Source organism: Alligator mississippiensis, chromosome 4, assembly GCF_030867095.1.
Source record: "Alligator mississippiensis isolate rAllMis1 chromosome 4, rAllMis1, whole genome shotgun sequence".
In the NCBI taxonomy this organism is placed as follows: Eukaryota; Metazoa; Chordata; order Crocodylia; family Alligatoridae; genus Alligator; species Alligator mississippiensis.
The window spans coordinates 248,619,386-248,643,752 of record NC_081827.1 but is presented as its reverse complement, the minus strand read 5'-3'; the positions used below and the strand labels follow the sequence as shown (position 1 = coordinate 248,643,752).

At 40.1% G+C, this 24,367-nt stretch overlaps 1 protein-coding gene across 3 annotated transcripts in view; it reads left to right on the top strand.

Moving 5' to 3' along the window:
* PTPN4 (protein tyrosine phosphatase non-receptor type 4) overlaps positions 1-24,367 on the top strand; it is a 206,324-nt gene that overhangs the window by 171,818 nt on the left and 10,139 nt on the right. For 2 of the 3 annotated variants that reach the window (XM_059727499.1, XM_059727500.1), the window contains exons 20-26: positions 1,136-1,302; positions 4,835-4,925; positions 5,048-5,109; positions 6,682-6,828; positions 9,358-9,486; positions 16,623-16,771; positions 21,878-22,013. In XM_059727499.1, the coding sequence (XP_059583482.1) occupies positions 1,136-1,302; positions 4,835-4,925; positions 5,048-5,109; positions 6,682-6,828; positions 9,358-9,486; positions 16,623-16,771; positions 21,878-22,013 (881 nt within the window). Of the gene's footprint in view, positions 1-1,135; positions 1,303-4,834; positions 4,926-5,047; positions 5,110-6,681; positions 6,829-8,605; positions 8,726-9,357; positions 9,487-16,622; positions 16,772-21,877; positions 22,014-24,367 lie in introns of those variants that run through there. The other variant, XR_009462146.1, reaches the window with a different exon arrangement.

Here is a 24,367-nt window from a genome sequence, read left to right as displayed (position 1 = left end):
GAAAATGAGATGAAATCTTATGTTTTATTCCTGAGTCGCGTTTGGTACTAACGGCTGTCTGATAGTACAAAGTAAGTCCAGTTTTTACTTGCCCGTATCCCAAAATAGCAATTTGTATGTCTTTGATTGCCAGATAAATATGAGCCTGTTCAAGGATCTAAGATTTCTTTTAAGGAACCCAGAACTGTTGATATTGTTGCTTTTGGAGGGAGCTTAATAGAAAAAGTGCTTAAATGTAGTTTTAATAACAAGCTTGTACAGTATGTTCATAGTGTATACTGATGAAATGTAGTCAGCAGGCGGCTACTGGGTTTTTTCTGCTCCACTACTCAGTCACAATAAAGAGCCTTGTAGCAGAAAAATATAATGAGAAACAATAAGATTTAATCTGAATCATTCTGCTAGAGCTCTTCATCCAACTGACAAATGATTTTTGCTTCATTCACTTGTTCGTTCATTCATTCATTTGTTCGTTCATCCATTCATGCATGTTACTTCCCTTTCTGGGTATTTAAACTGTTTCATTATTTTATACATTTTCTCTGTTTCATAAATTCTGTAGAATTTGTTTTCAGATTTTCCAAGGTAATATCCCTTGGGATGTTGGATAGAATTGTAACTTGAATAAAAACACTTAAATTGTAGCGTTTAAAAGTAGACGTTATATACTCCTGTGCACTTCCACTATTTCATTTTTATGGCCAATTTTTTCAGAACAGTGCATGTTTGTTTGTGCTACCATGCATTCTGTACAGATAGTGAGTGCTCTGCTAGTCAAGTCCTCATTAATAAACCCCATGCTAAATGAAATACGAAGTAAAAACATAAGCTCAGCTACTACAGTGTCTTCACATTTTGATGCCAGAAATAGGGAAGCAATTGAGAAAATTGCAGTAGACAAGATATGAACTACAATTTGGATTTTTGGCAGTATGGATAGGAAAGGGAATGATGCACATTTAATTTTTTGGTGGACCATAATGACTACAAATTTCCTTGCTGTTGCAGGTTCAAGTGAAAATCATTATGGTACTCTAGCCTAGATTTTGATGCAGGAGAAATGTAAATAGACAAGCATTCCATGTACCACCCAAGGGAGAGCCTTGCTCAGCCGCCCTGTTTTTGTTTGTTGTAGCTGTCTATGATGTGGTAGAGGAGAAGATGGAGAATGAGCCTGACTTTCAGTACATCCCCGAGAAATCCCCACTGGATGGTATCCATCAAGATGATAATGCTCTGAGGGAATCTATGATTCAACTAGCAGAGGGGCTCATCACCGGAACTGTTCTAGCCCAGTTTGATGTAAGTATCGTATGTAACTGTATGCAGGTTCCAAGTTCGTAATTTTCAAACTTTACTGACATTTAAATGGGTTTAGACTAAATGCACAAGACAGTTATTTGTGCCACAAAGAAAGAACTAACAATTACCAAATAACTTTTGTATTGAATATTACAGTGCAGAATAATGTAAGTGATTGATACCTATTCCTGAATGTTATTATAAAGAACTTTAAAATAAAAAATATTATTTTAAATTTTTTTAAATGATTTATTATGAAGATCTTATACTTACTTAACACTTCTTTCATTTCTGAAAATACCAAAAAGTTGCAGAAGCTTGTTCTGTACCTAAAATGATTTTACTCACTGCTGAGCTGAAACTCAACTTAATACAGGTATTCAGGAAATATAGAATACCGTGCCCAAGTGACTCTACAGGCACAGTTTTAGAAAGATTAGACTAATTCCCAATGTTAGGAAAACACAATTGCATTTTTATAACCAATGTTTGTATGACTGACTTGAAAATGGAATCACCTAGTACCAAGATGGTACATTTAGTTGCAGAGAAGAGTGCCACCTACTTCCTCAACAGCCAGGTGTTCCTTGGTGGTATCTCATCAAAGTATTGACAAAATTTCATCCCTCTGAAATCAGGTGAATTAAAGCACATGGTACTGTGGTTGGAAGGGAGGAGAATATATTATACCAGTGATCTCAACCTTTCGGCCCCACATGCCAGTTGAGAGGCCAAGGAGCAGTCTGTAGGCCTGATTCCACACATGCCATTGGTCTACAGGCCTGATGTAGTGTGGGGTTGGTCCATGGGTGGGAACCAGCATGCCTGCCTAATCCTGTACACTGGATCTGGTTGTGGAGTGACTCTGCATGCCAGCTCCACCATGACACGGTCTGGTGCACAGAGAGCCGTATCCAGCACTGTCCTTTGGTCAGAGGGTGAATTGGGGCAACTGCCCCAGGCCCCACACTTCGGTGGGGCCCCATGGAGCCGGGCAGGAGCTGGGCAGAGCAGCTGCGACCCCACCCATCACAGTGTTACAGGGGCCTTGCACAGGCTGATTTGCCCTGAGCCCCGCACCCCCCTACTGTCGTCTCTAGTCACATCATCTAGCCCACAGGTCTCCCCATAGATCCAGAAATTTGGCAGCAGGGAAATGGCTATTAATGTTGCCACTGCTCCTCCACTGCCAATTTTCTGTACCTATGGGAAGATGTGTGGGCCAGATGATTTGGCTTTGCGGACTGGATGTTGGGCACTGCTGTATTACACCAGTGAAATAACTTGGCAAATGGACATGTCCCTTTTCGTATAATGTATTGTGGCATACTCTTCTATAGACCTGATGATGCTGCAGAATTCCTTGGCAAAGTTTTCACTGCTCTAAAGGAGACCAGGACAAGACCCTACAGTAGAAGTGTTTTGAGTATGCTCTGTTGACTGAGTTTTGATCAGAAGCATTTTGGGGAAAATTTGTGCTCCGTAAGAACACAGAGCAGCTTTTATATAGTCCTTTTTGGCTCTGTAATATCTATGGCTATTCCATGGAAGCTGGAAGTAGAAACTGGTTTTCTTATCCAAATTGTTTCTTCTGTGTCGCGTGTGTGCATGCGCCTATATACTTGTTGCTTATTACTGTGTGGTTGCTTGTGTGGCCTCTATATGATCTTGTTTGTTTTCTTAAAGCTAAGAGTTCAAGCACCCATTTTGTTCAAAACAATATAACAAGTAGCACAAACTTCACAAATATAAAGGGAAAAGTAAGGTTTTTTTTCCAATCTTCTGTCTGTTTAAACTGTAAATTGTGATTTAAGGCAGTGCCTTATTGAAACTTGGTTGACTTTAGTCAATCTTATTTTATGTAACCTATTAAAACTAACGCTTTAAGGAAACCCATTTTCCATTTCAAATCATATTTATGTTTGCATGCACATAGAGTAATAATTTGATCTTTCATTTTAATTTCATGCCGGAATTTAAATAAGATAGCCTCTGGTGCCATCAGGATCACTTCTAATCTCACTTTTCATCTCCTGCTTTCTTTGTTCAGTTGCAAGTAGAGACAGAATTTGAACTATTGTGTTTATTTTACTGTGGCCAAATTTAACCTGAAAATAAATAGCTGTTGTAACCCCTTTGTTTTAGATAAATGTTTATCCATCTACCTCAACAGGAAAAGAAAGGTCACAGAATGATCAGAGTAAATAAATTATATCAGAAAATTATAAGAGGTGTGATAAAGTGATGTGAAGGAAGAAGCTAGTTACATCATGAATGTGATGTTGGAAACTGAGTAATGCAACTCCAAGGAAAGAATAAATAGTAGGCCTAGATTAAGTACTAAAAAGCTAAAAAAAAAAAAAAAAAAAAACCAACCAAAAAAAACAACAACAAAAAAACCCAAATGATTTTTCTGAACTTGGGTTCAGATTTAAATATGCTAATGGAAAAGGAATACAGAATATATTTTTCCAAAGTTTGTTCTTGAATGATTTTACGTTTGCTCTCAATCTAATAAAGAATAATACATGAGAAGACCAACTAGCATCATTCATGCGTCATGAACATGCGCAAAATCTGTAACCTTATTTGTGCAGTCTCCTTTCCTTTTGTGCAATGGCATATTTCCTAGATTTGTCACTTTACCTGATTGCAGGAGGACCATGCTTATTCTCCCTATAATGTGACATCCAGCCCTATATCAGTGGTTAAGGAGATGACATAGAATTTCTAGAAAGTTGAGTTTGTCTTGTCATGGTCTTCATTTATTTTTACCTATGCTACTTTATGCTTCAGGGAGATCTTTTGTCTGTTCCATTGAACTGAGCTGTCAGCTATAGGCAGTTGGTCTCTGCATTCCTGCATAAATACCCCTGGAACTCCCTGGTGCATGTTCATGTAACGGCAGGATGGGATCTGATCCTCAGTTACAACAGTCATGCCTTCTGCCATGCCACATTTGCATGGCAGGAGACATGATTTTGAGACTGGGAATCAGTTCCTCAGTTCCCAATAGCAATGGTGCTAGTGGGTTCCCCCTGCACTAACAAGTTGAAAGCAGGATGCCCACATGAAGGGCTAAATGTAACATTCCCAGGTAAGCCTAAGAGACAGATTAATTACAATACTCTTAATAAATATTAGACAAGGTTTGTGGCAGGATCTAGGGGGAACAGCAATGGCATAGCCAGTGCATCTCTACGTAGTATGCAACTTCTGGCCCAGAACACTGTGTGAAGATGTGGTCGGGTATTTTCTCTAGTTGCACAGTGCCATTGGATATTGACCTTTAATTGCTTTTAACACCTCCTTGGAGCTTGGGATTCCATTTCTTAGTCTTTATGACCAAATTTACTAAATGTGTAGGTGTTTGACTGACCTGTGAAAAGTCAGGAAGTATTATGATTGTGAGTAGAAATAGTGTGTGAAGTATGGTAATCTGCTTCTGTCACTTGCGTGTTTGACAAGTGCCTACATGTTAATAAGTCTTTTTCTGCCTGTTTTTATTTAATCAATTTTATTCTTTTTTTAGCAATTATATAGGAAAAAACCTGGAATGACAATGTCTTGTGCCAAATTACCTCAAAACATTTCCAAAAATAGATACAGAGACATTTCGCCTTGTGAGTATTTGTGCATGTGCGTGCATGCATGTGCACATATGTATGCACATATTTGTTCTTTAAATTTAAATATTTTGTTGTAATTACTAGATAAATAACATTAAATTTAAAATTATTTTCAGATGATGCTACACGGGTCATTTTAAAAAGTCATGAAGATTACATCAATGCAAATTATATAAATGTGAGTAGATTTCTGGACAAGAGCATTTGACTTGTATTGATTTTTGTGGTTTCTTTATGGAAAGCTTAAAAAACAAGATAATTAACCCTTTCTTAAATGTAACCTGGGCTGGAATGGCTGGGAAGTACTTTCATCAAATGGCTAAAACGTTAATAGGTTTGTTTATAAAAAGTGATTAATTGGTTCCTAATTCCTCTTGGTGAAATTGAGAGACTTTATATACAGCAATAAGGGTTTGAATTTTAGTTCAGAGGGAGTTATTGTTGAGGAAAAAGTAGCCCTCTAGGGAAAGAGTTATTTTCAGTTTGCGGTGGTAGTTTTACACAATCGGTAAAGTTCAGTGTGGGAACAGTTGCAGGAAGTTTTTTGTCGGCTTGTAGCCAGTAACAAAGAAACTATGGCTAGTGACTTCATTTCAGGGACCCAAAACAAAGATTTGTTTCAAGATTTATATTTAATTTATAAAAATATAAGCATCTGATATTGGGCATACTGCTGGCTAAACTACCATCTTTGGTGTATAGGTCAACACAGTGTGTAAGTTGATCCCATTTTTCTGATCCAAAAAAAAGTTAGGTTGACTTATGCACCAGATTCTAACTTTTTGGATCAGAAATCTGAGGTCAGCTTACACCCACCTCTGCACGCCCTCGCTGCAGGCCAGGCACCTGGGAGGGTGGACACATGCCGCAGCACTGCTCACAGGGGACAGGTCTAGGCTTGGCTGTTGTGGCCCCATCCCCTGCGAGTGGTGCTGACTGGGCCACGCCAGCTGAGCACTGAGACCGGCGTTGCTTGCAGGGGATGGAGCCACGCCAGCTGAGCCTGACCCCGTCTCTTGTGAGTGGCTCCGGGCTCAGTGACCAGCTGGTGCAGCCCACGTAGTGTCACTCACAGAGGAAGGGGACATGCCAGCTGAACACCAGTGCCTGCTTACAGGGGATGGGACCAGGCTCTGTGCTCAGCTGGCATGCCCCCATCCCCTACGCCAAGCCTGGCCCTGTGCACTGCAAGCGGTGTTGCCAAGGGCCGAGCCCAGCCCCATCCCCTGCGAGCAGTGCCAGGCTCTGTGTTTGGCAGCGCCGCTTGCAACAGACAGGGCCAGGCTCAGCATGCATCATCCGTGAAGGGTACTGCCTGGGCCATGGCAGCCGAGGCCAAGCCCGGTACCACTTGTAGGGGATGTTAATGTGGTGTCAAGGTTGAATTTTAAGAGTGAAAAGTTGGGCTTATACACTATGAAATACGGTATTTGGTCACATCACTATAATGCTTTTACACATCTTCATCATTTTGACCAGTCATATTGATTCTGTAGATATTGTGCAACTAAATAATTCTGTCAGGAAATGAGAAGACCTTTCCTCTGAGTGGCAGGTTTCTTTTGTGTGCCTTTTTCAGTCTGGTTTGTTCATGGATAGATTGATCAATTTTGATAGATTGATTAATATTATTGAATCATGCTTTCTGTCTTTGTATAGGTTTCAATTCCAATACTAAATTTGGGTTATATAAAATTGCTATGAGAGTAATGCTGTTGAAGAATTAAAATATGGTTTTGTTTTCTCTTAGATGGAGATCCCTTCTTCCAGCATAATAAATCAGTACATTGCTTGTCAAGGTCCATTACCAAACACTTGTCCTGATTTTTGGCAAATGACTTGGGAGCAAGGTTCAGCTATGGTTGTAATGTTGACTACTCAAGTTGAGCGAGGCAGAGTAAGTCCAAGTTGTGACTTGAACTTTACCTTAATAGTCTTTGAAAAATTCTTTGGGGAATTTACCTTAAAAGACATGGCCATTAGGATAATTACATAACTTTTATGGCTGTATTTGCTAGTTAAGGCTCTCTACTCAGACATTTGTTTGTGTGGTGTCATCATGATATCGCAGCAATTACCTGTAATACAATGGAAACCTTGGAGAAGGGGCACCAGATCTGTGCATCTGTCTTAAATCTGCCACTACTTCTAAGCCGTGCCTCTGTGCTGTTCAGTATTGCCTGTTGATATTTGCGGGTTTGCAGATTAACTGCTTTGTAGGTAATCTTTTTCCTGAAGATTTTTAAGTTCTTTGATTAGTCCTAACAGTTCTCAACCTTGTTTTCAAAAACATACTTCAGCTGTAGTGACCAAATGCCTCATATAACCCAGGGATTGTGGGTCCAGGTCCCCACTTGGGTGAGGAGGTCATCTCTGCTGCTTTATTTTCAGCTAAAATCTATATTATAATATATTAATCTGCATCTTTAATATATTAAACTGTTTATGTAAAAAATTCATAAGCAAATAAGGAGATCCGATCATTAGAAGTGATAATGTAGATGTTGCCTTATCTGCTTCAGCTGATTTCATAAAGATAAAATGTGCTTGGGATGTAGCTGTTTTGAGTTTGTCTCCTGAATAATTTTGTTTGGTACATTGCCTCTGTCCAGGGAATCAGTTATGTTATCACATGCCTGATGTATTTCATATTGTATTCTTGGTAAACTGATTAAAATATTAAGTAATAGTTGTGAAATGAGGATTTTGGGGGGGGGGGGTAATCTTGTTTGTTGGATTGGCTGTATAATTGGGTGAGGTTTTATACAAGTTTTTTGTTCATATTGTGCCCATAGTAAAGTCTTGGAAAGAAGCAGAGATGGTCTTAAACTAAATACCTGAGAGAACAATTCTATTTGTTTTAACACCGTTATGGAAATCAAATGGATACTTAAAACAAAGAGGGCAGTCGATCTGTGGAGACTAGTTATCAGAAATAACTAAAGAAGGCACTTTATAAACTAACACGATTGCATAAGCTTTCGTGAGTCACAGCTCGCTTTATCAGGTGCTTTGAAAGGACATGCAGGGAGCAAGTTCTCAAGTTCAGTAACTACAGACCAAGTAAAGGGCAGTTGAAATAAAACAATGCAATTATGTAAAACAATAAAACCATTTGAAAAAGGAAGAGGGTTGTTATTATCTGGAACTTTTGAATATATAAGGATAATCACCAAATAGATGCATTTGTTAAATAATTTAACAACATTTCACTAAAATTTCAACATTATTCAGAGTTTTCTTTGGTGGGTTTTACAAACAATATCTATCATCCTGCCCAGAAGACTGGGTCTGTGCTTTGGATAGACTAATTAATTCAGACTTAATACAGCTGTGTGTATACGCATTCTAACTTTTAATATAACTAGGTATTTGCTGTGGTTGTCTGACCCACCAGCTATAATTAATAATGATAGGAGTGTTGAAATGTTTTAAAACTATTTATCAATTCTTTTGTTTTAGTTGGTGATTCTATATGTTTCCAAATAAGCACAATGAGAGGGAATTTCAGTGCAAGCGCACTTTTAACTTACTTCAGTGCTCTTTGAAGATCTGCTAACAACAGACTCCATAAAGCAGTTCTCTAAGGTGTTTTTTTAACACTGATATTTATAGAATTCTTTGAGAGCTGCTAAACATGGAAATAAAAAGACTTATTTATCTTATACCCATAGGCAGACTCCCTGCTCTAAAGCTGATCGTGGGGCTACTGACATCACTATCCCACTGCATGCCGGGGTGTCTCAGTGGAGCAGGAAGTCTGCAAATCTGGCTGCTCTTAGAGAATCTGCCAGGTGGGTTGGAAAGATAAAAAAGTACACGTGAGCTGAAATGACCTCTATTGATATTGAGTCTTTTGAGCAGTTGGTCATAAAGATGCATATTTTTTTTTAAGTTTTCATTTAACCTTAAAGATTTTTGGTAAACCCACCAAAGTCCACCACCTACACTCCTTAGTTTTCTCCCTATTGGTGCTTTGTCACTGCTTACAACCTTCTTCCTCTTTTCACTTTTTTGTGTAAATATGCTTTAAAAGAGGATTATTTTAGGATTATTAGTCAGAAATGGATGCAAGACGACACCTTTCACTGGTATCAAGATGGACTATTAGCTTGATACTTACCAAAAGAGTAGTATCAGGAGTTGCTCACAATTTTATAGGAAACTGAACTTGAGTTTTACTGCCTTTATGAAGGAAACATCATTGAAAGGAGAAGCAGGAGTTTATATCGAGTATTTTACTTTTTGTACAGTAATCGGGTAAAAAGATGCTACAGGCAATATGGTTGTTATAGTTGGTGTATTTAGTTACCAATAACTTAATAAAATTTTCAAAGTGATTTTTTTTTTTACTAAATACAGAGATGGTTAAAAATAATATTCTATGCATCTAACAATGGCATCTTTGAAAATCTGTTGACCTCAGGTTAAGTGCCATCAGTACTGGCCAGAGCCTACAGGAAGCTCATCATATGGGAATTTCCAGATTGCCTGCCATTCAGAAGAAGGAAATCCTGCTTATGTCTTCAGAGAGATGACACTGACTAACTTGGAGGTAAAACCACAATATGGGTTATAGGGTAATTCTGTAGAATCCTCAAAGTAAAACTCCCCAACTGCAGATTTTTCTCTTCAGCAGTATGGCACATTCTCGTTGAAGCATACCCATTTGATTATTTTAGAATCCTGTAGAAAGTTCGCTTTATTGTAAGGTTCTTTCTTGTGTGAATTATTTTCTCCAAATTAATACATGACTTCTGCCACTGCATTTTTTTGATTAAAATATTCATGGAATAACACATTTATTTAATCCTGTGATTCCCATTAATGGGTACAGTGCATCACATTAGTTGCAAAGGAAGTATTAAATATCTGTGTAAGTCTTCATTGATGCTATTATTACCTTGGCCAAAGTCACAACAATAAATAAATCATTTAGAGGTTACTATTCTCTTGATCTTCCCAAAATATCAGGCATTTAGAGGCTTCTTATTTTTGCTACTCAGAAATTCTCTCTCCCTTTCCCTCTCTCTGTGAGGTTAGGTGTCTGTAAATATTTCTTAAAGGGGAGCAGACAATATTTGTGAAGATAGTACTCTGAAAATGTTTTTAGCCTTCGTATTTTTAAGTAAAAGCTTGGATTTTTAAATAATTAATGTTTATGGGAAAAGTTTCATCATCTGACTACTTTGGACTGTGAGTTTCCGATGGCTTTCCTCAGAAACAGAGGCCCTAGATGTACCATGGCAAATGTAAGTGACTTCTAATGAAATATCTACAGTTTAGCTGCACATCAGTAAATTAAACTCCCTGATGGTAATGCCAAACTACACGCATTTCCATATCTAAAATCACTGGGGAAAAAAAGCAAAGTTCCTCTTTGACTTCTGTATATTCTTACACATGGGACGTGCTAGCAGGTACAGTTCTGATGATGAACCTTCATCATAGCAGTGCCTACTAGAGTGCTTATGTGTTCCTCCAGTCCTGCGTCATATTGCTCCTGGATGTTTTGTGTGTGCTGTCTGGCAGGCAGATCGGTGGTCCACCCGCACCCCTGGGAGGGCTGTGGGGGCTCTGCCGCACTCCTCCCAGGGGTATGGGCCTGGAACCAGTGGCAGCACCAATCTTCCTGGCACTGGGTGTGGGCTGCACCCAGTTCTGGTCCCAGGCGGCAGCAACAGTCTCCTGCGATCCAGCAGGCATATTGGGGGCCTGCACCCCTGGAAGGAGTCCAGCAGAGCCCCACAGCCCTTCTGGGGGTGCAGGCAGGCCCCTGATAATGCCTGATGACAGGAGGCTGCTCCTGCCGCTTGGGACCAGTGTTGGGCGCAGCCTATTTTAGCATTCAAGCTATGCTAAAATAATTATCAGTTACTCTCTGAAGGGGTTAATTTTTTTTCATAAGCATCTTATCTTTAGTAGACCTTAAGATTAAGTGGAAGACGAGTATATTCCTTGTTTTCAGACTTAATATCAGAATTGTGAACAATTGAGCAGTGATGTCATATTTTCAATACCTGTTTTATTCCAAAAATGCTGTATCGGACCAACACTTCCTGAAGAGCATAGGAAGTTAGCCAGTGCCTTAACAAAAGCTGGGTAGTGGCAAAACGTTCTCTAAAAGTGTCACTTCCTATTTCATGCATGCTTTTAAACCAGTATTCATCACATTATCAGAATTGCTTCCAGTAGGACATTAAGCATTGTGATTGCACATACTATTTTTTTCACATACTTCCCCCAGGGGGAGATAAGTATACAACGGACTGCTTCATTTTGGTAGGGTTAGAGTGATTTTAATATTTGTTGTTGTCTGTTTGTTTGAGAAGACAAGGTCAAAGCACTGTGCCTTGGCACAGGAGTGGAAGGTGTTCAAGTTTGTGGTGGTCCTTAGCTCCTTGGGAGGGGGGGCGTTCTCACCCTTTGCTTGTCTGTACCCTTCAGCTTCCAGTTTTTACAGAGTAGCTATCCATGGTTCCAGAAGATTTAAGACATCAATGGGTGTATATTTTATTTGTTTGGTTGTTTGTTTATAGACGGATAAAAACAGGCATTGAGGTTATTTTAGGGTCTCTGTATGTTCAGTTGTGGTTATGGTCAGGAAGGAAAGCTCCTACAGAAAAGCAGTCTTCCTCCCCAGACTTGGTCCCTGACTGTATTTGAATAGATATGCTTGCATTATAGACAGAGGTAAGTATCTGACAACCTTTTATTCTTGTATCAGCTATGTAGTACTGGGAATTAGAAAAACAATAATTTTACTTAAAACTGAGGGAGTATGATTTACACATAGATGCAACAAACGTGGAACCCTCCATAGTGTGGGCTTCAGGAAAAACATCACTCATGAGACGGCATCTATTTTAAAATGGCAATCTTCTCTTTGTTTTGCCTTTTGCCGTAGCTCTATTTTCTTGTTGCCTAGTTGGCTAGTTTGGTTGATATGTTGTCTTTCTGCCCAGGTTGCATGCGATTCCTTATCTTACAATGCATTCTGGTTGCTAATTTTAGAAATATATTCCGATTATTTTCTAATATATAATGATTTGTAGTGCCAAATGAAGGATCAAGATATGATTGTAGAAGCCCCTGTGTATAAACAGTTTCTATTTCAGAGAATTCACAATATCAAGTCAGGCAGATGGAATGGGGGATGGGTTGACAGCATAAGGTAACAATTAAATAGACTTAAACAGAAAAGGCAGAGAAATAAGTTTTCATATATTTGACCGGTGTCTAATGAGACTAATGTTGGATGTTATGACAAGTAATGTTTGCAGAGAGATTAAGAGGATAAAGGTGGTGCTTTAAAAATGTAGCATGGAAGAAACTGCAAGATGGCTTGAAGGAAGGAGAAAATAAGATAGTGAAACCTGGAACCATTGGAAGATTGACGGTTGGAATAAATGGCTCTGTGAACTTGTAGATCTGATACATAAGGTGGAGCTAAGTAGTGGTGACATGAAAGGAAAAGAGAAGGAACTTGTTTTGATGAAAGGGGGATGATACAAAGGAGGAAATGAAGTGATTAGGGTAATGAGCCAGGAAGATGGGCAGATTTGAATGGACTTTGAAGGGGACAATATGGCTTGCATCAAGGTGGGAGTTGCATTACAAATGTATTTGACATGAGACGAGGAATTGTCAATTTGTCTGTCTGGACAGACTTTTTCATCTGTAGACAGAAGTAGCAAGATGTGGATGTAGCTCTGAGGAAGAGGCTAAGCTCAAGATGACACAAATGAGAACTCAGGGTAAGAGTGACTGGGAGTATAATGATATTTCCATTGTGATGGAGCCACTGAGGAAAATGGAAACCCCGTGGGGAAAGATTTGAAGTGTGGTTTTGGTCAAGATGTCGGACAAGAGGAGGCGGGAAACAGGTTTTTAGTAGGCATATAGATGGATAAGTCATTGTCATAGCAATGATATATTTGAAGGCTTTTGGGTAAAGGAGAAAGGGTAGAGATGGAGAACAGCCAGGAGTGATGAACAAAGCCTTGTGGACATCAAGTGAAGGAGGGAAAGAGGAAGTGGAAAGCCCACTTACCAAGATATTAAAGGAATAATTAGCAAAGTGGGAGGAGAACAGTGAGAGGACAGCGCCTCAGAAGCCAGTGGCTGGGTTTGAAGTAGTTGTTGATGGTCTCATAGGCTGCTCTGAGTTTGACCAGGACAAGATCAAGGCCCTTCAAGTGGAACAAAAAAAGTTAATCCAAAATATTGGCATAAGTTTCAGTGAAGTTGGGTCATAGAGGTAGAGAAAACCAGAATGGAGATGCTGAAAAATGGAGTTGGAAGAGAGGAAGTCCAGAAGTGAAGAAAGATGGGCAATAGATAGAAGGGGAGCAGCTTTGAATAATTGTCTTTGATAATTTTGTTGTTTGTTTGAGACAAAGCTTCTTCTAAAATATCCCAAGGCTGCTTAAAGACATAACCCCCTCCCCCAAAAACTGCACTTTAAGATCGCTGCACCCCTGCCGAGCCCAGCACACGCCCAGAAGAGGGTGATTGAATCACCTGTTAGATAAAAGTGCCAAAGAGCCCTGCTAAAGTGTGAGATCTAAACAGACACTGCGGAGCTGGGTTGAACTAATGTGCTGCTGCTTCCAGTAAGGCGTGGGTGGGGGGTGGTTTTTTTTTTTTCCACATCTCAGCAGCCCAAGTGCCTAAGTTAGGCTTTCATCTTGAGTACTTAGAAACATGTAGCCAGCAAAAATCTTATTTCAGGTGATTGTTTTTTCTTTAAATACAGTATTTTCATGGTGAAAGATAATGGATGATCCTTCTACTTTAACCTGTAGGAAATGAACGTCGTAATTGAAAAGATCCACGTTGATCTTTGTTTTTATGTAGCCAGTAGAACGTTAAGGGGGGGGGCGGCGGCGGCGGCAATTAGCAGTTTGTGCATTTCAAATGGAGGGGAGAGAGCCAGGCCCTGCACAGGCTTTTACTGCATGTAGGAAGTAGACAGGTTTGCCACTTGAGCTTTCTTCTCTCTCATTCCCCTTGGTGATTTTCTGCTTTGCCCTTAAATAATAAAGCCATCCCCAGAATCAATTGGCACACTGCAGCCAGTATATGTGGCCTTCTAGTGTTTGAGCAACACTAGAAACCAAGACTGGTGCATACTTCAGTGGGTTAAAGACCTAAAAAAGTAGTTAAATATCAGTAGTCTTGTTGTTAGATTGCTCCAGGATTCAAGTAAAGGATTCACCAGGCCTTATACTCAAATTTAGTAGCTTGCGTATATTTCCCCCCATAGTGGTGTAGTTTGTCTGTTTCACATATTGACTTTTCCCTTTTCTGCTTGTAAAATGGAGCTCATATTTGATGAAGGAACTAAATCTTTAATTCAAGTCAGCAGGCCACTTCCATGCTCTCTTGCTTTTCCAATATGAGAGAGTGAATGCCTCTCTTGAGGACTACGTTATATCTTTCCTTACTAGAAAGTATTTAATTATTAAGCTTCTCTGTCGTTTTCTGTTACCTGGAAAGCTTGTCATTATATCTGTAGTAGACAGGTCATACAGGGTCTAGTTGTTTTAATGTAATAATATACCTAATTCAGGAACTGTAAAATAAGTTACATGTCTCCAGAATTGATATAGCTTGTAGGTAGTATTTGATGAGTTAAGGCTGAGAAGGTTAAAGAAGCAGTGTACACTAGATGTGAAATGAACCCCAAGTCAGGGCAGGGAGGGGAGCATTTAGGTTACTGGACCATAAAGAGCTTCCTATATCAAATAGCAATTGGTTAAGCTGATTAAGGAGTAAAGCTAACAAATACACAATTCCACTCAGAGCTCAGATACCCCATTCACATCCAGTCAGGTAGTGCTATTCAAAAACAGTTATGGGCCCAGCCTGCACCACAGCCAAGATTAGGAAGAGGGGAGATGTAAGTGCCCCTTGGTTCCTACTTACCTGCTGCCATGGTGCAAGACAACTTCAGCACTGTCCATGGTTTTGCTCCATAGCTCCAACTACCTGTTGAATTTTTGTCCTCGTTTTGTTTTGGTTGAATCTAGTTTATTTTGTGTGTTTGCTTTTGTCTTTTGACTAATTTGAAAAAAAAAAAAAATTGGGACCCCAGTCTCCTGACCATCTCCCCTTTCACCCACATAGGTGATACACCATCATAGCAGACTCCCAGGTCTACTGCATTGAAAAACTTTCCATCTTCACAAGTCTGCCATCTTTCTATTTAGAGATTCTCTGAGTGGATCTTTATCTGTATCCTAGTAGTAGGAGATTAAAGGCCCACCACACATCAGAGTGCATGCCACAAGGGCGCATGGAGTTTTCGCATATTCCCCTACTTAGTTTTGTAGATCATATACCTGAAGCTTGGTTTACATATTCATCTCCCATTACTCCTTGATATAGATGTCCAGTTTGGTAGACAGAGCTTGTATCTACACTACTGTATTGTACTGTATCTATTAAGGGAAATCACAAGATTAAATGTGTGTTAGTTCCTGAACATTTTTTCCCAAAAAGTGTAGTGGTAAAGGTGATGTAGTCTTTTGTTAGACAGAACAGTCTTGAAGTCTCTTCCAAGTGGCACAACTCTCCTACCTCCTGCCGAGACGGCTGTTTGCTAGTCACTGATTATGGAATTTGCTTTGCCAATCACGTGGAGAAATTACTCCATGGTAATTCTGGTTGTCCACAAAGACTTCACAATTTCCACTCTGTCCTTAGTGATCAGAGTCCCTGTATCTGGGATACTTGTTGACATGAACACCTGGTGCCTCCCAAGACTGGGGGGGCACCATGGCAGCGAGCGGGGACCGCCTACAGATGTCGGTGTCAGCAGGAAGCGGCAAGCGAGGACCGCCCACAGACCCTGGCGGCAGTGTTGGCAGCGGGGGCGTAGGGGGCTGGCGAGCAGGGACCTGCCCGCAGACGCCAGCATGCAAATGTAAATGTTGCATTAACGTTTTACACACCTCGTTACAAATGAACTAAAAAATGTTGTACTTCTGTGTTCACGCAGACAAGTCATGTTCTGTGACAGTGGTTCTTAAATCTTTTGGGACTTGAGGCACTCCTCAACTTTTGTGAACTGAGTGGCACCCAATTTCAAAACTAATGTATATGTTACAGTGCTGCTCTCCTTGCAGAGGACCTGGGCAGTGGGGGTGGGGGATTAGACAGGCAGGGACAAGCCTGTGCCTGCACCTATTTGCCTCGCATCTGGTGGCATCCTGGTTAAGAATCACTGCTTTGGAACCTGTTTCTCTATATTGCTGCATTACAGTGAGCAGCAGGAAGGTGCTTTGCTGCATTACAATGAAGAGCAGAAAGGTGTTTGTTTGTTTTTTAAATTCTAGATCAGAGGTGTTGAACCCCTGGCTCGCAGGCCATTACCTTCGTGTGTGGGCGCAGTGCAGAGCACAGTGCCAGGGCTGGGCAGGAGCAGTACACACAGACTAGCTCCGTGTTGGTCTTCTGACCTGCAGGTCCAAAATTTGAGCAACACCTTTCTAGATGCATCTATAACCATTTTAAGATGTGAAGAGGCTTTAGGAAAAGAAGGGATTGTAAAATATGGTATGAGCAATAACTAATGTTTATGAAGCATCTTGAGATGCTTAAATGAGAATTTATACTAGATACACAGCTGATTATCATTTGTTTTTATTGTCAACTATATTTTTATGAATTTTGTGTCTCTGTTAGAAAAACGAAAGTCGTCAGCTCACCCAGATTCAGTACACAGCATGGCCAGATCATGGGGTTCCTGATGATTCCAGTGACTTTCTGGATTTTGTGTGTCTAGTACGGAAAAAAAGGGCTGGCAGAGAAGAGCCTGTTGTTGTTCATTGCAGGTATTCATTTTTTTTCTGGCTTTCTTAAATATCCTAACTAAAATCCTCTTCTCACTGGGTGTTCTCTGTGTTGTATTTTGTTTGTAGTGTCCACTGTTTCCAAAGTCATAGTTCCAAATTTTATATATGTTCTCGCTAAAGGAAAGAAAGATGAGGGTACAAAATTTGAATTCGACTGTTGCTGATAATTTTCCAGAGGCTATCTAGTGTTAGCATCAAACACAAGGACAGATTTCTAAAGAAAAAAATCATTTAAACAATTGCATGATAATATTTCTGGATAACATTGTATGTTGTTACCAATGAGGTGGGGGGAGCAAACTACTTCCCCTTTAGGAAATTGCTGTATTCACTGGGTAAGGGTGCTGCAGGGATCAAAAAGAGCTGGAGAAATCTTACATCCATATGTCTAGCGCATATGATCATGTGAAAGGCACATTTTCACTGAAATCTCTAAAATACTGAATATTTTAGTGTACACTTAAGGTTCACGCACTTTCTGTAACAGTTGATTCTTTTGTTATAAATGAAAATAACTTTAATTTAGTATCATATGTAAAGCTGAAATAGTTTCATTGCTGCTCTTATTAAATGCTTTTAATGGCTGTTAGCATTTTCTCAATTACATTTAAGATCTCCATAAGTAGACTCTTGAGGGTACTTAACATAAATTGAAGAGACTAATACTTGAAATCCAATTTTGACTTCAAATGAGCATTCACATCCCCTTGACTTCATTGAGAATTGGGCTGTGAACAGGATTTGGGCTTTCATCATCATGGTGTACAGGTAGCATTCTTATTTGTGAGCTAAGATGTGCCCATTTTGTAGAAAGGGAAACTAAGGAAGGGTAAAAGGAGACAGTCAAGTTAGTTTTTATCATTAAATGTTACAGTAAGACTTAAGACTATTGAAAGAAGTTGGCAGGGCTGGCAGAAGCAAATAAGAGTTGCACTGGGACACACACTCGAGACCTCCCAGAGCCCGTTCTCTTGTCTGATAGCTGCTGTCAGGCTTCGGTGTGAAACAGGAGCAAGTAAGTGGAACTTTTTTCTCCAATGTGGTCACAAGCTCGGCAGTATAGATAAAGCCTACGTGAGTCTGCAGACCTTAGACCGTGGAAGAAATAGCTCTGAGATTTGTGAGCTGTCTTATTCACTTCAGAGTGATACCATTCAGCTGTCCAGTGATAATTTAAATGTCAGTAGTGATAACTATTTCATGCCTCACGGAAAGGATGAGAGCTGAGACTGCAGAGCTGAACAATTTGCTATTTGTAATGCCTCATTTTGATGACCCAGGTAAGTGGCAGCTGCAAGATAGCCACTACTTGCTCAATCAAAAAGGAGCCCCGTCTGAGGAGCCTAGCAGAGCCCATGGGTATATTCAAGCCTCACCAGAGGGAGCCAAACTCTACAGATGCAAAGTTAAAAACAATATGCTGTACGCACACACGTTTTTAATACATGTATAATGTACTCAAATTCTGCCTCATTTTGGCAGAGCACTTAGGTAGAACGTGGAAGTATACTCTCTCCTCATTTTCCCATTTGAGGGAAAATTCAGAGCTGTATTAGAATTGATCTTCTTTTCTTTGCAAAAGGAATCCCCCAAAAATGGCAAGTGGATTTTGCAAACATAATAGAATATGAAATAGTTTTAGTTGTGTATATTTTTAAACTGACTAGATTTTAAGTTAGTCTCTCTCTAAGTAGCTTGCCTCTGGCAATAGATTGTGTTGCTAGCAGAACCGGAAGGGGTTAATAATCATTTTAAAATCTGTACAGCTGAACACTTATTGCTCTTGAGAGAGAACTATATAGGGAGAAACTATCAATATTTATGCTCTTTAAAATTAATGATTTCCCAGTAGATAAAGCTCCTTTTACTTTATTACTCAAAAGCATTCAGCTGTGGAAAAAGTGTTAACTTTAATTATAAGGACTTAATCATTCTGTCTTTTAGGATGGAATAGATTTTTTTTCTAGTTTCCTAAAAATTAGTTATAGTGAAAAGTAGATTCAATCTAAATCTCTCATGGTTTCTTTTTATTTTGATAGTTGGAACGTAATGCAGATAAATTTTTCACATTAAGAGAAGAGTTAGTCTCTCTTCATTGAGCAGCTTTTCATGCAGTTGTTTATTACATTTGTTCCTAGTAATAAAATTCTGTGCAAATCACTAAATGATATGGTAACCTTTGATGCCATCTTCTGGACAGAATTAAAGGAACATGTTAAAATTATAAAGGTAAATTAAAGTAAAAATCAAAGTAAAAACTTTTTATGGTAACGTAGATTCTTTGTAATGTATATTCATCAAGTGTATAATTTATTTAAGTCACCTTACCTTAGATAGAAATATTCTGAAATGTTAATCAGTTGAGGTAATTATACTGACATTTAGAAATACAGATTCTAGAACATAGTGGTAAATGAAAAACATGTTTCCCATCTTTAAAAAAGGGACAGTGTGCATATTTTCTTATGACAGTAGTTTTCAAACTTCCTAAACTCATGCAACTCTTTCATATCACTTCTTCTGCCATGGAGCCCCTTACCCAGTCCTGGGAGCTGACAGGGAGCCTGGCGACCCCCCCCCCCCCCCCCCCCCCCCAATAGTGGCAGTGCACCGCCTCCCTGCCTGCTCCACGTTAACCCTCAGGCTCTTTGTGAAGCCCTGATCATGGAGCCGCAGGGATCCAGGAAACATGGTTTGAAAAGCACTGTTATATGAAATATCTGAATTTAAAGCAGGTTTACCATGCTGAAAAGCAAAATGCTTTTTGCCAGTTTTGGATTCTTTTTGAGATTTCCTAACTGTAATAAATTGTATATATACTCACAAAGTAAACCAGTTTGCTTTTATTTTTTAAGATAAAGGCCATTTTGAATGAGACCTCCAATCATGTTGTCACTTTAAACCCTATATTTCATAGAATCATTTAACAGTTTTATTACTATGGGTTGCTACTAGCTGTTTTATGTAGACACATTCCTAGAGCTTTCAAAGTTTACATTAGCTGGATACTCCAAATTACTTTTGAACCAGAGTAAGTGCTTTTTATTTACTGTTCTTCTAAATAATTGTTATCCTACACATCTGTCTGACACTTCTGAGTTGGAACAGTGTGCTAGGGATGAAGAAATGGGGCCCAATAAACTGAAAACCCCTTCTTCAAAAAAACTCAAAAACTTGAAGACTGCCTTCTTTCAGAAACTGAAATTTTTGGTCATGACAGGTTGATGGAAAGTTCTGTGCCGGGCAGGATTGCCATTTATGGTGAACGGACCACGCTTGCCTGACCAGCAAGTGGAGCTCTGGGAAGTCTACTCCTTTGAAACCTGGAGTTTTTGGGTGGGCTGTTTTTTAACCACACTCGTGAAGGTGGCCCAAAACTGGGTCCTTTCCGTTTTCCTGAGCCTGCTTCTAAATAACTCTCACATGCTGTAAGGCCTCTTCACACAGGTACTCAGAAGGCCAGGGCCATCTTTTATACTTAGAGGAACTTGATACCACACAGCTTGTCTACTCACACATAGTCATTACTGATGCGTTGGGAAGAAACCAGGCACAATGCCACAAGCCAGCCTCTTGGGGCAACCTTTATCCATCATACAGAATTTAACAGAAACTTTTAGCCAGATATAACACTATATTTTGTCAAGTAAATAGCCTAATGCAACTTCTTTCCCGTATAGTACTGTGTAAATGAGGTAACAGGATCTTATTACCCCAGGGCTCCCTCTGCTGTTGGAGAAGATGCCTAACTTAGATCCCATTTTATCCTTGCCCTGCAGCAACAATCAGCTGATTGTCCGTGGAGGCAAGACTGCACTGGGGCTCCAACTAGCTGTAGTGTTGTCCCTGCTGACTGACCATCAGCCGATCATCTCCTGGCTTGGGACGACACCAGGACCAGTCTCAGCCCTGGTGTGGTCCCAGTCCAGTTGATTGTTGAGTACTCAGCTTCCAGGCTTGCCAGTGTAGGGGGAGCCTGGGATCGTGATCTCAGGCTTCCCCTGGACTGGCAAGCAGGGTATGATTGGGATCCTAACCCCTGTCCCACAGTTGCATGTCTTGCTATTCACGTGAAGCATGGTAGGAGACATATTATTGGGATCAGGGATCAGATCCCATTGCACCTTTAAATGAACATCTGTCATCAACCTCAAATGCAACTTTCATCCAGAGTTGTTACAGTAATTGTCATGGGTTTGGGGCTCAGCACACTGATGTCTGCCATCTTCCAAGGCTGCTGAAAAGTTTGGATGAACAGTAAGTTTCCACTAGCTTACTGTGACCATAATACCCTTCAACACTAGGTCTCTAGATATTTTGGTAAAATGCCTTTCTCTTGCCTAGTAGGTCAGCTCCATTAGACAGACTTGTTTTTACTGTAAACATGATCTGAAAAGGGGTCATAATGAAGCTTCTCAATTGGTTGTTTTTTAGAGAAGTCAATCTGCATAACCAGCTGCATTTCAATATATTTCCTAGTACTCGGGCACCCATTGAATACATGTATTTTACAACATGGTGCAATGAACAGCTTTCATGTAGTCAGTCAAAATTTCAAATGTAAATAGGTTTTAAATAAGTTACAGTTGCTCTGAAAGCCATCTGATTTCATAGTTTAAGAGCAAAGACATGTAGAACTTGTAACAATGGAAACCTAAAGTAGTAGTGTAAAAATATGTATGTTGTAGGTAAGATGATGTTATTGCTTTATTGTTACCCAAGTATTAGAACAGCAAACTGTACGGTAACAATAATATAAGGTGCAATTGTCCATTAATGTCACTGGTAGGTTTTATGGCAAAGATCTTGTTCAGTGCTTTGAAAAGTCTCCCCTGTGTGTTACTTTTATATCCAGACAGGGCTGAATTGTTACAGTAACATGCATAAAATCACTTGTCTCTCATCTTCTAGTATAGTCGGCTGTCATCAGAAGCCCGCAATTTAACATAATCATAGATGTCCACCTTGGGTTTACTTAGGAATTTAAGATGTATATTAAAATTCAGCTTTTTGCATTTTCAGGAGGATAATGTCTTTCTAAAAAGTTTAAGGTGAAAAACTTACTGACATCTTTTCCTTTTACAGTGCTGGGATTGGACGGACAGGGGTTCTTATCACGATGGAAACAGCTATGTGTCTAATTGAGTGCAATCAGCCTGTTTATCCATTAGATATTGTGAGAACAATGAGAGATCAAAGGGCCATGATGATCCAAACCCCTGTAAGTATATTATGTTTGCTACAGTTAAAATAGTAGTTTCATATCCCATTGCATAATTGTTTCATCCTCACAGGAAACAAGAGGGGATACCTACAGTTTTGAAAGAGGGCACTTTAACTTAGGGCATAGATCACCCTAACAATTACACTGGTATCAGATGATACCGGTGTAAGTTGTTGCACCGTAACTGTTGTGCCTGTTCGGGTCTTATACATTCATGTTGTTATAAGATGCAACAGTTATGTCAAAGTAGTTGGCACGTGCTCCCGAAGTGGCAACTTCTCCTCCCCTTTTAAAGTGGTTGAAAGTTATGTCTATCCATGGCCGTAGAGTGGATACAGCCTTGGTGCCCTCTCGACCAGTGCTGCTCAACTTATTCAGCCCTGCTGACCAGATGAACAGCACAAGGCCAGTCTGCAGACTGGATCCAGCATGGGGTCAGTTTGAGCTGTAAGCTGCACACCAGCCTGGTCCTGCTTAGCACATCCTTCCATGAAGTGACACTGCCCACCAGCTTGGGCCCATGGGCCATAGGTTGAGCACCACTAATCTAGAACAGTAAGATGTAAGCCATGTTGACAGAGTGTAATTCTTGGTATTTCTCTGAAGGGGAATGCCAGACATGGGAGAAGGGAGGTGGACAGGAGGAATTGGAGTGCATCTGCAGGGAATATAGAGAGGTGCAGGAAAAATGGGGATGTGGGTGGTAGGATCCAGTTACCTTATGCTGCTCTGACATTGCAAAGGACAACATTAACTCAACCTTATACTGATTTGATTCAGTAAAGGAGAAATTGTAGGAAAAAGGTAATAGCATATTTACTCAAATCCAAGATAAGGAAAAGACACCTCACCTTAGATTGGATGTGGTCTGGGGCAGGTATCTGCTGCAGGTTTGACTCCAGCCCTGACCCCAGGGAGACCATGCAGTGCAGCCTCAGTGGGAAACTCGGGACAGACCCTGCAGCAGCAGGGGAGCTGCTTTGGCTCTGGGGCCAGGGCTGGAGCTGCCACTGCCGTTGCCACTGCTTCCTGGCTTGACTGGAGCTGGAGCCAGACCCACCACCTAGGGTGGGGGCCTGGTGGGGCAAGTGGCTGGGGAGGTAGGCATGGGTAGGGCAAGTGGCTCTGGGGGGCAGGTGCTGGGGGGGTTCAGTCATATTGCCTGCCCCCCATCACTGCTTGCCCCCGCCTTGCCCGCTGCTGCTTTCCCCACTGCAGTGGTGGCTGGGGATAGATTTGAGGCAGCGTTTAAATAATTGTATTCTGTACATGGAAAATGATAACATGTATAATTTTCTATGTGTAGGACCTGTTTATTGGGAGGGGGTCATCTTTAATGTGAAGTTGTGGTACTTCAAAAATAATTTTATTCTATTCTGGGACCATCAAAATTAAAACGCTTTAATCATAACCCTATGGTAGTGCTAAGCATCACATCACAGCATCTGTTAGAAAGAGTTTGGGTGCTCTCACTGTGTACTTCCATATCTTAACATATTTGGATTTAAGTCTAACTGTAAGTCTCTGTATTTTTCCTGGGTTTTTGTAATGCTTAGTTTTAAGAAAATGACAATATTTCTATATTTTTCCCTAAATTACTTGTGGTCTGAATTTTAACTCCATTATTCTATGGGGAGTGGGTTGAGAATAGGTTTAAAATCAGCATAGTAACTTACATCAGTATCAAAGTCAGATGTTACTTCCATCTGAGATCTGATCCTGTTAACTCTTAAAGAACATAAGGCAAAATTTATGAAACCCCTAGTGCTTTACAAGCCTGAAGGTATGGACAGATGAAACAATTGCACTGAGGTTAAAAGGAGTGGGTGGAACTTCCTGCATCTCAGCTGCTGTATAGTATCTGTTTCTTCTGTCCATTGTAAGTGGAAGCTAAACCAGAGCAATTTAACCCTGAATGAAGCAGCTGTTAAATTACACAGATGAGCTTCTGTTTTGTAGGGTAGAAGAGATGTGTGGAAACAGTGGCGTGGATCGCTTTGAAATGCATAGTTTCCTCTCCCTTTAGCTCAACAGAAATGTCTTGTCTGCTCATACCCACTATTAGTTTGACATATTATCAGTTGGTCCTAGGCATTTCTGTCACTTAGATGTTTTTGACATGTTGCCAATGAACAGTTGTACACGTTTTATTCACAGAGGATAATGTTTTAATTAAAAATGTTAAATGCAATTTTACATCTCTTCCAGGATAACAATTTAGTTCCAGCTTTATTACAGTAACTGTAGGATGGTTCACATCCTTGTTGCTGTTCTTCCAGGGAAATCTGAGGAGAGTTTAATGCTTCTGAACACACATTTGTCAAATAAACTTCTCTTACATGGCCAGCAAT